This window comes from Rhinolophus sinicus, linkage group LG05 (genome assembly GCF_036562045.2).
Source record: "Rhinolophus sinicus isolate RSC01 linkage group LG05, ASM3656204v1, whole genome shotgun sequence".
Classification (NCBI taxonomy): domain Eukaryota; kingdom Metazoa; phylum Chordata; class Mammalia; order Chiroptera; family Rhinolophidae; genus Rhinolophus; species Rhinolophus sinicus.
In genome coordinates this window covers 5,518,658-5,534,130 of record NC_133755.1, presented here as the reverse complement: position 1 = coordinate 5,534,130, position 15,473 = coordinate 5,518,658, and the positions used below count along the sequence as shown (strand labels likewise).

General features: G+C 36.8%; 1 protein-coding gene across 3 annotated transcripts in view; it reads right to left on the bottom strand.

The window, feature by feature from the left end:
* TAF1B (TATA-box binding protein associated factor, RNA polymerase I subunit B) overlaps positions 1–15,473 on the bottom strand; it is a 70,480-nt gene that overhangs the window by 20,083 nt on the left and 34,924 nt on the right. For all 3 annotated transcript variants that reach the window (XM_019755962.2, XM_019755964.2, XM_074331677.1), the window contains 2 exons: positions 5,386–5,533; positions 162–339 (listed from right to left, as the gene is read on the bottom strand). In XM_019755962.2, the coding sequence (XP_019611521.2) occupies positions 162–339; positions 5,386–5,533 (326 nt within the window). The remainder of the gene's footprint in view (positions 1–161; positions 340–5,385; positions 5,534–15,473) is intronic.

Genomic DNA, 15,473 nt, shown 5'->3' with positions numbered 1-15,473 from the left:
CTGAGTTAAAATATTAAGTCAGAAGCAATTGTTGCTACTAGCCAATGTTCTGTAACAGCCGAGCGTCTCTATTTTCATTGCGGTAAGTATGGAGTCCCTCCCTCAGAATACTTAGGTAAAAACAATACAATTTTTCCCTTATACAAGTGGCATACACTTACCATTCTAAACTGTCATCCAATAAAAAGAGCAGTTTCAATACTATTACAATGACAGCTATGGCTTGTACATCATATTTAACAGTTTTGGCCATTTTAGCTATTGGATCAAATGTCAGAAAATCCACTTCTCCTATTCCAGCCATTTTTACCACTTGGCAGGTGAAACTGTGCATTTCATCTGTTGAAGATAAAACCAGTAAAATGTGAATTAAATTCTTTGGCTAACTAGACCATACTAATGCATATCTCCATAAAATAAGCTTTATCATAAAACATGGTACTATGCTAGAACTTGGAGACACACATTTTGTGAATAAAATAAACCAAAAAAAAAAAGGTATCTGTATAGAAAAACTAATGGTAGGACCCTGACTAGGCATATCTTTCCCTATTTTGACTTCCTAAAACATCTACTATGTATAGGACCCACCTTGGTACCTAATACATCAGGCACACATCAGTTTTCTATTGTTTCATACACATCCCTTGTCTGTGTTTCTATAGCAATTAGCGCTTCCCTGAAACTAAGTCCCCTGTGAGACCAAGAGCTTCTGCAGGAATGAGCGCTCCCTGGCTGGCTGACACCTGGCAAGCACCTGGAAGCCTCAGTATGTGTTTAACTACATGCACTGCTTTCCCAAAGAAATTACATGCTCAGCATAGACTTCATCTATGATGCAGTCTGAATAATGTGGGACTTAGAACCAGAACACCCAGGGCTTTTATTTAGGTTTTCCAATCATTAGCCTTTTGACTCAGGATTAGAGTCACTTAACCTCAGCTTCTATATTTGTAAAATGGGTTATAGTGAGGATAAGACAGTATTAAGTGAATAGATGTTGAAAACTCCAAATTGCTAAACAAATTGCTTTACTCACTAATTTAAGTATCTAAGAAGTACCATATTCTATTTTAATTTCAGGAAGAATAGCTATTATTTACAAGAGCATAATAAAGTGTAGTGAACTGAACTGAGTCTCCTCCACACATTCAGTCACCATGTCCTATTGATTCCCCTCCTCTAATGTGGTGCACAATACAGCAGCTATAGAGTAGACTACTATGGAACCAAACTGCCTGACTGGGATCCCTGCTCCATCACTTTCTAGCTCAGTGACCTTGGACAAGTTACATGACCTCTCTGTGTCTCCGCTTTTTTCATCTGTATAAAGCAGGAATAACAATAGTACCTACCTCACAGTTATTGTGAAGATTAAATGAATTAACATACCTAAAGCGTTTAGATCAGTGAATGGCATAGAGTGGGCACTTAATAAATGCAAGCTATTATGCTGCCTACTTTCAAATCCATCCAGTCTCTTCCCTCTCCACTGCACTGCTGCACCTTACTTCACCTTCATAACTGGTCTTCCTTCCTCTTGTCTGATCTTGCTGTGATCCCATCATCTCATTCCCCTGCTCTCACTAACCCATTAAATAGATCTCTGCAGTTACCCACACAAGCCATAGTCTCACTGGCCTCTGCTTTACACAAATATTTTTGTCCCTTTGCCTAGGAAGCCAATTTCTTTTCCCTGTTTCTCATCTCAAGTTTTGTAGGGTGGAGTCTCACTCATCTTACAGAATTCAACTATACCGATCATTTCTTCTAAGAACACTTGCATGACACAGGTCACCTTCGATTAGCCCTCCTCTGAATGTTACAGCAGCTCTTCCGGCATTTACCCCACTACTGCATACTGTAAGCGTTTGTTTACTTCTTTGCTCCCTCTTAAACTTGAGGGTAGACGCAGCTTTGTTTTATTTGTCTTTCTAACTGCAGCAATCTATACATCACTGGTGGAACCTATGTGTTTATGGTGAAGAATGAGTAAAACACAAAAGTAATTTTTTTCCTAAAACGTTTAAGTAAAAAGTTTCCACTGATTAAACAATGCTCTGTTCACAGAAAAATAGAACATATGTAACAACGATAATTCAAAATACGCATCAAAGTATTTTTATATGTCTACCAGATCCTAATAACTTAGTTACAGTTTCACTTGCTTTTACCCATTCTTTCAAAAAACATTTATTGAGCATCACCTGTGCTCGGGTTTCGGAGATAAAGACACAGCCCTTTTTCTCCAGGAGCTCATGGTTTAGTAACATGTAAGTAATTAGAATGCCATGTAATCAGGATAAGACAAAGATGCGATGGTGCTTCGGGGAAATGCAAATAGCTCAACACAAGGCTTTGGTGTTGAATGAGGAGAGGTAGGCAGGGCGAGATCACGAAGGTCTGTACGACAGAGAATTTGGTGATAGAGGATTTGGACTTATTATTGTTAAGATTATTTCAACCTACAGATTCCATCTGAATTATTCGGTGCAAAACAATTAGGCGACGCACAATTTTGCTCAATTCCACAAGCATTTACTGACTGTCTACTGCCTATTGTGTAAAAGACCATCGTGCTATGATGGAGGAAACCAGAAAAATAATAGCTGGGACTCGCCTTCAAACACGTACACTTAAACCATGACAAAAAAATTTTAAAAATACATTTACTAAAATTTTATGTATTATCTGTATCGGGTTATAGATGCTATAGTCACTTCTGCTTTAAAAATTGACTTATTATTATTGACATTTCTCGAAAACTATCTCCTCTATTTTTTAAAATTAATATCCTGAACTACTTCTCTTACACCAAAAGTACAGAGTAATAAGAAAGCAAATGGAAGAAATTACGAGAAAGGAATCAGGCACAATAGAGAAAAACGAAGGAGTACAGGATCCTGAACCAGAGCATAATGTGGAAAGAACAGTAGCTTTAGAATGTGAAGACTGGGTTGTAAGTATGCACTCTGCCGCCTACCAGTTAAGTGTCACAGAGCCTTGCCATATATATATGGAAGCACTTTGGAAATGCTCAAGTTCCCCACAAATTACATATGTGATCGGGAAAGCTGCCAGAAATTCTCTCTAGCAGGCGTGTCTGCCCCAGTATGACTAACAATACTAGAAAATGTGTTTGGAACTCATTCAAAGCCGTCAGAGTCAGTGCTCACTCAGGAAGGGTGTGTGTGTGAGACACGCTTGCTGAAACCTTTCTACCTAGTTCCAGAGCCCACATGGTCATGCGTGAAGGCTTTGGGGAGGGCATGTGTTGCAAAGGGTTTGGGGAGGGCATATGCTACCGCAGCATGCTAAAAACTACTTCCAGCTTTCTGGGAAGCCTAAACCCTCTCTTTGTCAAAGCGCCAAATACACAGGTCTCTTCTTTTAGACTAACAGCACCGTAGAACAGATGGCACTATAGAGAGTATATTTGTACACTGAAAATGGCGACATCCTAGAGGTCTGCTTATAATCTTGTGGGAAGTTAGCACATCAGTGTCACATTTTAGAATCTAAATCCTAAGGTGCAGGGACTATCACATCTTAATTTGTAGAGCCATTTTGTTTATTGTTTTCCCCCCACTATTAAGTAATACAGACTCAATATAGGACATTTATAAGACACAAAGGTAGAAGAAAGGAAAAAATGCATTACTGTAACTTAAAAATAGCACTTTAATATTTTGGTATATTTATTTCTAATATTTTTATGAATATTTTCATTTTATATATAATTTATAATTTGGCTTATTTCATTTATTATAACATAAACATTTTCCATGCTTTTCTAAACTCCTCACAAACATGATTTTAAAAGCTGTATAATATTCACTGAATACACACCCCACTGTTTGCTCAGCCATAAACTTTCTGTCGGATATTTGAGTTATTTCTGATTTTTCAGTATAATAAATAAGGAGGTCAATAACATTTACCTATAACTTTTTTCTAATTTAAAATTATTTCTATTGAACAGTGTATGAGAAGTGAAATTTCTCTACCCTGATTTTTTACAATATTGTCTTCGAAAAGGCACTTAATAAATATTAGATGAACATGATGAACTGCATGTTACAATGGGCTTAATTCTATTTGTTACTCTCAGGAAGAGTTAGGTGACAAATACTGCTAAACTGCACACACTGGCCAGAAAACACTGCCACTTTCTCTGTCCAACTGCAGCCATGTCAGCTCCGTGCTTGCCCTAACCCAGCTGTGTTTGGTTATATTTCAGTAATGTCTGCTCTTTCTTTCACACCTAGTATTCCCTTTGTAAGTTCAAGATTCTGGAGTACAGGAGAGAACACAGGAACTTTTCAGATTTTGAAAGAACAATAAAAAAAGTAAATTAAAAAAGCAAACTCCAAAACAGTAATTCTGATCTATCCAACATGTCAAAAACGCAGAAATCAGACTTTCCAAATTCTGAAATCTTAATCAAATAGTGACTTCTGAAATCTCAACAAGAGACATACATTCTTTAGCTTAATAGATAATATATTTGAAAAGTTTAAATGATTTTTGTTCCTTTATAAAACATTTTAAAATTACAGACTTAATATTTACATTTATATATGTATTACTGCATACTTATATTTATTTTATAGTTAAAATTACATTATACATATAGTTTTAAACACTGTTTTTCTCACATATCTATTGTTCTTTTCTAGTAAACATACATTCAATCACATTTTTGATATTGCTTAAGCAACAGTATAGTCACACCATGTTTGCATTTTCTCTTAAAAATGAAAGTTCTGAACTCACATTTCTAGTTTAGCAAGAAATTCAGGAATGGATTCCATTGGCAGATGCCATCTCCCTGTGTCTCAGTATATTGTGAATAAGGTCTATGAGGCCCTTTTCATATTCTGTGTTTTGATGCCTTAAAGAGTACACTGTGACCCCATCGGACTTTGGTCCCCATTTGTTTTAGGGACTGGAAATAGCATTATGTCACCAAACAATAAAAATGTTACCATAAATTAGTTTCTGGGATTTTTAAAAATTAGAATTTATCATGTAATAATCATGCTTCAGGTAAATGAAGAAGTGCTTTTTCTTGGGGCGGGAGGGGAGTGGGGGGTGGGGTAGGTGCACCCAGGTCACTAATAACACACACTGAAACATTTGTTACTTGCACTCAACAAACTTACTGTTAAAACCAAATGTTCTCTCAAGCATATCCCTCACACCAAAAGAGAACTCTTCACTTCTGAATGGCCTGAAATATTTTAAGAAAGGATTCTGAACTTAAGCTGCACGTTACTGTGGACCCTGTCAGTTGGCTCTACTAGTCTAGGATTTGAGAGGATGTTGTATTTGCTCACTAAGATTCTAGGAGGAAAAAACTCCTCATCAATACCACACACTCACCAGGGAGGTTGACCTCCATCAAGTATTTCATACACAAGATGTTTGGATGCAGATAGCAGTCTTCGGTTATGTCTGGGAAACGAGGCAAATCTAGAAATGTGGCAACTTCAATCATCTTTTTATGGATCTCCTCATAGTTAGGCCAAGACTGAAATAAAAGAGAGACAGTCAAGCTAGCGATTTTGGCAACATAAATTTAAAAAAATATATTTTTTCTGATTTAAAAACTAATATGTATTCATTGAATAAAATTGGGGATGTGGAAAAAGCATGAAGAGAAAACCCCCCTGAATCCCTAATATCCTAACTTAGCAATAACACAAAATTTAGTAATAACACTAAATTTAAAAGCCACTAACATTCCATAAATGTTGGCTCATAAAACTCTTACTGGCCTTACCCATGATCTAGCGAGATCATTACTTATTGCCAGTCATAGAAGAATATTCCATATTCTTCTGCGAAGGGATAAAGCTTTGACCTAATTGGAGTTATGATGTTGTCATAACTGCTCTGACACAGGCACCCTCTCATTAATCTTCAAATTCACAGCCAACAAATTTAGCTCGCTGTTATATTCAAGTGCTTCTATGTGGGAGATAACACCAGGGTTTAAATCTAATAGTTAAAAATCCACAATTCATATTAAATTTTCTTATAGAATTCAAGAAAATCTATGAGCTAATACTATCAAATTCTGCTTACTTTAAGGTTTACCCCTGTAGTTTATTGGGTATGCTACTTACATTTTTACAATTTATAAACATTTGTGATATTAATACTACATATACTTTTTCCCCATTTAATAAAAACATTAAATTTAGAGTCTATTTTATGCGAGACACTTTGGGAAATATAAAGATGAATGAAACAATCCCGTCAAGGACTTTATAATCTAAAGGGGAGCTAGGTGTGTAAAAATGACCTTAGTACAAGATAGGAAGTTATAAAGTATTACAGTAAAATTGAAAAAAAAAAAAGCTATGGGATTTCAGAAAAACTAACATTTCTAATATGGTAGGACCCTGTTCAAACTGGGCCTGAATACAAACATTTTGGAAACCTCTCTGGCAGTATATATAAAATTTGAGCATGTGCACGTTGTGACAAAGCGATTCTACTCCGAGCTACACATACCCAGGAGAAACGTGCGGGCATGTCCATGAAAGACACGTACTAGAACGTTCATAACAACACTACTTGTAAAAGCCCCAAACTGGAAACTACCCAAATGCCGTCAATGATAGAACAGACAAGTACATTTTGATACAGTCTCACAATGGAATACATACAGCAAAGAAATGAACGCTCTACATGCAACAATACGAACAAATCTCCAAAACACAATGTTAAAAGAAAGAAGCCAGATGCAAAAGAGAATGATTCCATGTACATAAAGTACCAAACTCAGCAACTCAGCACCAAGCTTCTGAATGGTTAGAAGGCAGGAGTGATTCCTCTTGGAGTAGGGGAGGCAATGACTGGAAGTAAGAGAAAGGGTAGAGCTTCTGGGGTACAAGTTATGTGGATTCTAGACGGGGCGGGGGGGCAGTGGCGGGGGGACCTTCTCAGCCCATGAAAACTCATCAAGCTATGGACATTTGTGATATATTCACTTTTCTGTATGTCTAGTTTACCTCAAAAAGTTTTTAAAAAGTTAAAGATAGAATATAGAAACAGAAAGAATGACAGTTATGTAAACCATTTTGTGTAACAGACCACTTCACATATCCCCTTTGTAAGAGAAATAATCTAACTGGTGAATTCAGAGTTAGAAAGACATTTAGATGTATATGGTCCAACTTTACAAGATCCCTAGCAGGCAGATGTCTGGCCCTTATCGTAAATCCCAGTGGTGGGGACTCAATACCTTCTCTGAAGGTATTCTAGTCCATTTTTAATGGGTCTAATCATTAAAAAGTTCTTCCGTATTTTAAGTGAAAATCTGCTTCCCAATTTGAGTTTATAGTCAATTAAACCCTCAAGTTGTTTAAAAAATATTGCTGTTAAGTCGTATCTTGAACATCTTCTAAATGTGTGAATGTGCTTGGGAGCCAACTGAAGGAATGAATGTTTCTGTTAAATTTTACTTTGTTAAATTCAGCTCATGTATAATTTTAAGCATAAGGGAATACTTTATAATGGTACAGGGGTATGGTTATTAGAAAACTATCATACTATTAATTTCTAGATTTTATAATTATGCTTGATTTGACTTTGCCTGAAGCTACAATCTTTGCATAATATTTATTTTGATACAACTATTTCAGCATCTAAACTCTGAGTTTTATTAGGGGGAAAAAAGCCTTCAGTTTATGTTATATTATTAATATATGATTATCTGTAGCTGAAGAATACAAAGTAAATTTCTATCAATCCAAAGTAGCAATGTAGCCTTTTAGGTCTTTTTTTAATGTTGATATACAATAATTCTACTTGTAGAATGAAATACTATTAATTGTATTTTATTTTGTGAATTTAAAAGAGAAAAAAGGAAAACAAATACTCAGTGATCTTTGGGAGACAGAGATCTTCTTTTTTTCTTTACAAAATTCATTCACTTAGACCTCTGCTTCATTTTGCACAGAATTTGAAGCATCTTTTCAATTTAAGACAATTTTAAGATTACTGACAAGATTTATGGCAACTCTAATCCTTTTCAATAATGCAGGTAGGGGATACAATTAAGTGCTTTTATCTGTAAACAAAACAAACACTACATAGAGCAGTGACTGTTCCCCTTAGAAAAATAATCATTTCAAAAACCAATTTAATAGATGATAAGTTCATGACAGGTAATTGTATGGTCGTTAATGAATAGGAATCTAGTAGGCTAACGAGATTTAGTATATTTTTTAAATGTCTACACTAAAAGCTGGTACAGTATCAGCTTTAGTGTAATAGATAAATAGGCCACCATTCTTTCACATATGAACTGAGGATGAAATAATTACTCTGTGAATCTACATATTTATATTATAGTTTACAATTGATTTTAGAGTCTCCCAGTTTCAATTCAGGTTAGTAGTTCTGACTTTAAAAATAAATTTCATTTATTTTTAAATAGACTTTTTCTTTTTGAATGACACTGAAAACACTTTTTAAAAGCTGGGTAGGTTTTTAATAATCATTCTACTTATTAAATTGTAGAATGATTGTTATGCATGTAGTTGTTTCTAGTTTTCATATGTATATAAATAAGACCATGATGAACATCATGACGCACTGTTCAGCAACATTTAATCTAATACATGATTATAAACTAATACATGATCATTATAAAAATTTATGAAACAGAAAATCTATAATAAAGACAACAAAAATTGCTCACGGGACGGACGGGTGGCTTGGTTGGTTAGAGTGCGAGCTCTGAACAACAGGGTTGCCGGTTTGATTCCCACATGGGCCAGTGAGCTGTGCCCTCCGCAACTAGAATAAAGACAACGAGCTGCCGCTGAGCTGCTGCTGAGCTCCTGGGCAGCTGGATGGCTCAGTTGGTTGGAGCACATGCTCTCAACCACAAGGTTGCCAGTTCGACTCCTGCAAGGGATGGTGGGCTGCGCCCCCTGTTCCCCAATAAAGTCCTGTCCCTTCCCCAATAAAATCTTTAAAAAAAATTGCTCACAACTTAGAGAAAGCTACTTTAGGGTCTCGGTGGACTTTCCTCTCAGCCATTAGGGGCACATCCATATTTATAACATTGGGATTTAAATCCAACAGCCTCTTTGACACCGCTACTTGGATATCTCTCCCCTATGTCAAACTTACATATTCCAAATTGAATTCTTCATCTTCCACACCCCCAAGTCGTATCCTTCCATCGGTGTTCCTGACCCAGTCACAGAAAACAAGCGCTTGGCAATCATCCCTGAAAGCTCCCTTTCTCACACTCCACATCCATTCAATTCCACACACAGCTGAGTCCACCTCAAAGCGGGGTCGTGACTGCTGCTGCTTCTCATCACTTCCGCTGCGACTACCCCACTCTAACCCACCACACCCAGGCCTCCTAACCGCTACCCCCATATCTGCTTTTGCCTCTTCGCAACCATTATCAAGAGTGATATTTTAAAGTACAAATCTGATATGTCACTCTCCTACTAAAATCTCTTTAATAGTTTTCATTGCTCTTAGGCTAAGCTCCTGTCTACATGAGAACTTTTGTAAAAGTTGAAAATTAGGTATATATAGTTTTGTTTCCTGCATTTCCACCTAACATTTTGTGAGCATTTTCTGTCATGAGATAGCCTTTGAAAACATCATTTTGAGTGACTGGAAAATATTCTCCTTTATGAACCCTTTATTATTGGATAGCTGTTAGATATATATTACATGTATCCCTATGACGCAGCTATTAAAAATCATTTCAATAGCTATTCCATAACTTAGGAAAATACTCACAGTACAATACTGAAAATATTTTGCATTTAGTTGTTTCTAAATATTTTAAAAATTTGTTTCTAAATATTTTTAAAATTTGTATATATTCTTCAATCCTAAGTTTGCAAGTGTGTTTTTATGCACATTATATAAGACAATAAAAAAATACCCAATGTTAATGGCATCCATGAGAAATTGGATTACAGATGATTTTTACTTCCTTCTTTATACATTTCATTATTTTCTACATTCTTTTTAATCATTCTGAACATATTATTTTCATAATAAGAAAAAAAAAGCATTCAATAACATATTACAGTGGTTTAAAAATTTAAATAGGATCCAGCAATTGCACTTCTGGTTACATGCCCAAAAGAATTGAAAGCAGGGACTCAAACAGATACTTGTACACCCATGTTCACAGCAATAATATTCACAATAGCCCAAAGGTGGAAACAACCCAAATGTCCATGAGTAATGGATAAACAAATGGTCTAGCCACACAGGAGAATATTACTCAGCCTTAAAAAGGAATGAAGTTCTGACACATGTTACAAACATGGATAAACTTTAAAGACATTAATCTACATGAAATACGCCAGATACAAAAGGACAAATACTGTCGACTCCACTTGTATGAGGCACTAGCACAAACTCACAGTGACAGAAGGTCACTGTGGACCTCAGGAGCTGGGAGACAGGGCAACACGGAGTCAGTGTTGAACGGGTAGGAGTGTCAGTTTGGGAAGATGAAAAAGGTCTGGAGATGGATGATGGTGATGGCTGTACAATGTGAATGCACTTAATTACACTGAACTGTACACATAAAAATGGTTTAAATGGGAAATTTTATGGTTTGTATATTTTACCATGATTTTAAGAAAGAATAAAGAAGGAATCTAAACAACATTTAACAGGGAAAAAACCAACATATTAGAGACATCACAATTAAATGTAATAATAAAACTGAAGATTTAAAAAAGTCAACATACATAAAATCTACAAGCATTCAAAATCTATACCACTTGCTAATATCCACTTTTACCTTATGTAAAATATCCTAGCACTAGAAACATACATTTGGGGGTGTGTGTGAAATGATTAAACTGTAACTATTAAATATGTAATACCAAGATACTGAGCAAAAAGAAAATATAATACCTGCCGAATCCCCCGCTCAGGGCCTTTCTGTCCAGAGAGAATACTTGATTACCACGTAACGGTTCTAGCACAAGACTGAAAGAGATCTTCTTAGTAACTCAAATGAGGTACGAGTGATAACTGGACGTTACCACCACCTGCCATTTCTGTCCAGGAGTGTCATCAAAAGGACTAGAATGCTACCTTCTGCCTCCATCATCACTTGGCCCAACTGTCACTACAGAGCTTGGCTATGGACTAACCTTCCTATGCATCTGTTCCCATTCCAACTGTACCACCAGCTCAGCAAAGGCTAACCTTTGGCAGAAGGCGGAGAGCACTGTCACATACATTGTTTTAGAGAATAAGACCCCAGTGAAACATTTTTGCTTCTGTCTCATTGTCCTTGCCCGGGGGGTTGGGCTCTAATTTTGACAAGATTCTAAAACATGGATGACTATCACATAATAATTCCAGTAAACATTTAATGACTGTGTTAGAACAATCTGATTTCGAATTTTAGAAAACGCATTCACGTACAGAGCATGTCCAAGGGAAGGGTCTCATAGAAGTTGCTAGGTATTCGCACCACATTTTCACTAGGCGTATGGAGTAAGTAGAATAGGAGGTCTACCAGAATCCTGTGCAAACTTGGCATGTTTAGTGAGGCACGACAGCATTTGTTTTATACTGGACTTTGGTTATCTGCTAATCAGTCTAATTCAACCTCAAATGTTTTATGGGATAACAAAAGAAAGACAGAGGTAGAGAGATAAGACTTGTCTGTACTGCTGAGCACCATCTCAGAATCATCTGCAAGATGCTTGTTAAAAATGCATATTCCTAGATCCCACACCAGAATTACTGACTCAATCTCTGATGTTGGGTCTAAGAATCTGTAGTTTAAACAGGCTCTCCAGGATATTCTTATGTAAATGAATGAATGAATGAATGAATGAATGAATACATAAAAGGCAGTGGCTTCCCACCCTCATTTTTCTGGCAGGCTCAAAGAGCCCCCAGATGGTCTTGCTCCACAAGCCTGAAAACAGAAGTGCACCCACAAATTCCAGGATAGTCAGATGTTGTGGGAGGCCAGGAAGAAAAGAAAACATCGCTGGTTTCTATTCATGCTGTCTGGCAGCGTAATTCTGCAAGGGAGGAGTGGGAGTGAGAGAAACTGAGAACACCTGTTATCATTACACTTGCCTTAATTTCCCGCAGGTGGACTTTAAACCTGTCAGATTATTTATTGCACAAACAATCCCATGAGCTGCATGGGGCCTACAGAGTACGATTGTGAACGAGTCTAGAATAAAGTTTGAAGACCCACAGGGTGCTGAAACTGGATCCAATAAGGCCTTCATTTGGGGGCGATGGAAAAGACCAACAGCTCCGAAGGAGTCTTTTCTTCCTTCAACCAACAGGGACCTAGTTTCACAGAGGGTGTAAGATTGCTCCAAGGCAAAATGAGTCACTGTGGCAAAGTGCCACTCAGTGGGTTTGGCGGAACCAGCATGACATCTTTTCTTTTTACTCATTCAGAGAGAAGATCAGAATGCTGTTGATCAACATTCAAAACACTGGAAATGTGCTTCGGAATGAATTTCCAGTTTCCTCTTTATCCTTTCGTGTTCAGTCTAGTGAGGGATGACGAAATGACTAATTCTCGAGAGTGTTTAGAAACATGGAGCAGGACCACGGCAGAATAATATGTGTTACATATTATCTGTTTAGAAATTGGTCTGTGGGTGGAAACTATATAAAAATCAAGCAAATCAGGCTGAAAAGATTGAAGTACTAGCCCCACTGGCAGAATACATTGTATCTGTGATACAGACAAGTGTGTCTAGGCCCAAGTTCAGTTCGAGCAGTGACTGATTATTTGGTCCTCTGTACGACAGAGAAGGTGTCCCAGAAAGAGACCAGATTTTCAGTTTATTCTACCAAATGAACTAAAAGATTTTTGCTAGAAGTAAATGACGCTTTGAATCAGCACCATACTCCAGAAACTTGAGTCAAAAAATAAAACAGCAGAAGAGGCAGAAGCAGATAAAGGAGGAGGGTATCTTCAAAATATATAAGTTAAAAAAAATAAAAGGCCATCCACCTGGAATTGGGAATCACAATTCAGAAAAAGGAGATGGTTGGAAATAAAAATTAGTACACCTGTCTCCTTTCCTGAGCTTTGCTCTTAAGGCAGGGTAATGACAGGAGGCCTGATTGGAAAAAGAAAACAAACCACATGAATACTCTCTGTATTCTGTATACCATTCCCCTATGTTTTAAGTGAGCTTTGTTTGTCAGATTTGTTTTTATTGGGACAGAGAGGCCTACTTAAAAACTACAGAACAACTTAATGGAAAGAAATAGTTCACCTAGGATAAAGGTTTAAGGGTCTTTAAAGCTGCTTTTTCCCCCCCTTAGTTTGTTTTTAAGGTGTGCTCAACTTTCTGGAATAACAAAAACAAAACAAAACCAAACACAGAAGAAAAACAGTCCCCGGCAGCCCACACACACAAAACTCCACCAGCATTATCTCCATCGCCATCTCCTAGAACAATTGCACCTTTTGTCATTTCTGGTGGAGGTACGGCTGCTGAAGAAGCCAAGACTTAGTGGGGAAAGCTAAGACATGGAAGGAGGGAAGAAAATGCTTCCTTTGTTAATGAAAAGCCGTTTCCATTTAAAAGTTTCAACATACTATGGAAGAGTGAATGCACTTCTGTGAGCGAAGAGAAAGCACACAATGAAGAAAAGCTGCCTGTCAATTAAATAAACAGTCACCTGAAGACATCCCAACCTTCCCCCTTTTTCTTGAAAAAGGAGGGGACAAGTGGAGGGAATGTAGACTATTACTAGACGTGGTGGAGATGTGTCTAAGAGGTATAGTAAATATGACACACAGAGCTTCTTGAGTGACACAGATTCATTTAATTACAATAGTAAAAAATCACAAGGTTCATATGTTTTGTAAAAGACTACAAAGCTATAATAAATTGTCCTAGCATGCATTAAAAACAGAGTGCTTGGGAAAGCATTTTATTGAATTTCACAAATATTTCAGCGAGTTTATTTTCCTTCATGAAGCAATGCCTTAAGACAGGTAAGGACAAGCTAGAGTTTCTGTTACACAACAGCAGACTCTTGTGATAAACCTGATTATAATAGCCTGTCAGAGGTGAACTTCCTGCTTAGCTATTTAAAACAAGAGCGCAGTGCCTCACCCTTATTCTTATTGTTGTTTTGAAGCAAAGATTCAGCTGAGAAAAAGCTAATGCTATATGCACCTGTTAATCCAAACTTAAAACGAGACTTTCTATTACAAAGGACAATTAATAAGAAATAAAAGTAATGTCAGAAGTAATGACAAAGCACTACACTTACGGAAGAAGGTTAAAATGAATCACACATGTATTATGATTCACAAAAACAGTTTACCTCTCATTTCAGCCTGCTGGAATTATGTTAATGGTTGTGAATCTACCAGTAGTAACAAAAAATACTTTTTCATGTTCAAAGGCTAGTCAACTGGAAGTCTATGGTAAATACATTGCTTTATGTGAATATAGTCTTGGTTCTGGGGGTGAGACCATTTTAGAAATGCTGTCGACTTGCACAGACAGACAAATCTTATGAATAAATAAAAATGTATGAACTGATGACCAATGAAGATTTGGCAACTGAATAGGAGACAGTAATTTGTTTTGGCCCCAGGATTGGAGGTAGGAAAAACCTATTGGAGTCAGCCTTCTGCTGACTGTTGCACAGCTATGTTCAAATTTCACATGTCTGTTCTAAAGAAGATTAAAAGCTGGTATCCAGAAGAGTAAGTAGATAATCCCAAAATAATTTCTATTTGATTTTGGAAGGGTTATGTGATTCTTTTGGCAGCAGAATCACCTGTGCTGTTACTCAGTTTTCTTTAGGCTAGCATACAACCGGCTTCCCATTCTCTTCTCCTGGGAAGTAGAAGTAAGGGGAGACCTGGGCTGAGCACGCTGGGTAGTGGGGAGGGAATCGGCCCAGGATCAAACTAAATCACAGATAATCCACATAAAATCACTGGTTTCGCTTAGCAAATACAGTGTTTCCCCGAAAATAAGACCTAGCTGGACCACCAGCTCTAATGTGTCTTTTGGAGCAAAAATTAATATAAGAATAAGACCCGGTCTTATATAACATAAGACTGGGTATAATATAATATAATATAATATAATATAATATAATATAATACAATACAATACAATACAATACAATACAATACAATACAATACTGGGTCTTATATTAATTTTTGCTCCAAAAAACGCATTAGAGCTGATGGTCCAGCTAGGTGTTATTTTTGGGGAAACACGGTACGAGGTATGATTCTCCTAAAAGAAGTGCCGTCAATGTAACCTCACACAGATATTTTCTGACCGAAGTAATTTGTTACCGTGTTCAGTATATTGGTAAAGACTACAAATGAACTGATAAGATTATTTATCTCACACTGGTTTTCATGAGTGATACCAACACACCCATAATTTGCATTTTTAAATAACCTTGCTTATAAGCAGAAATTATA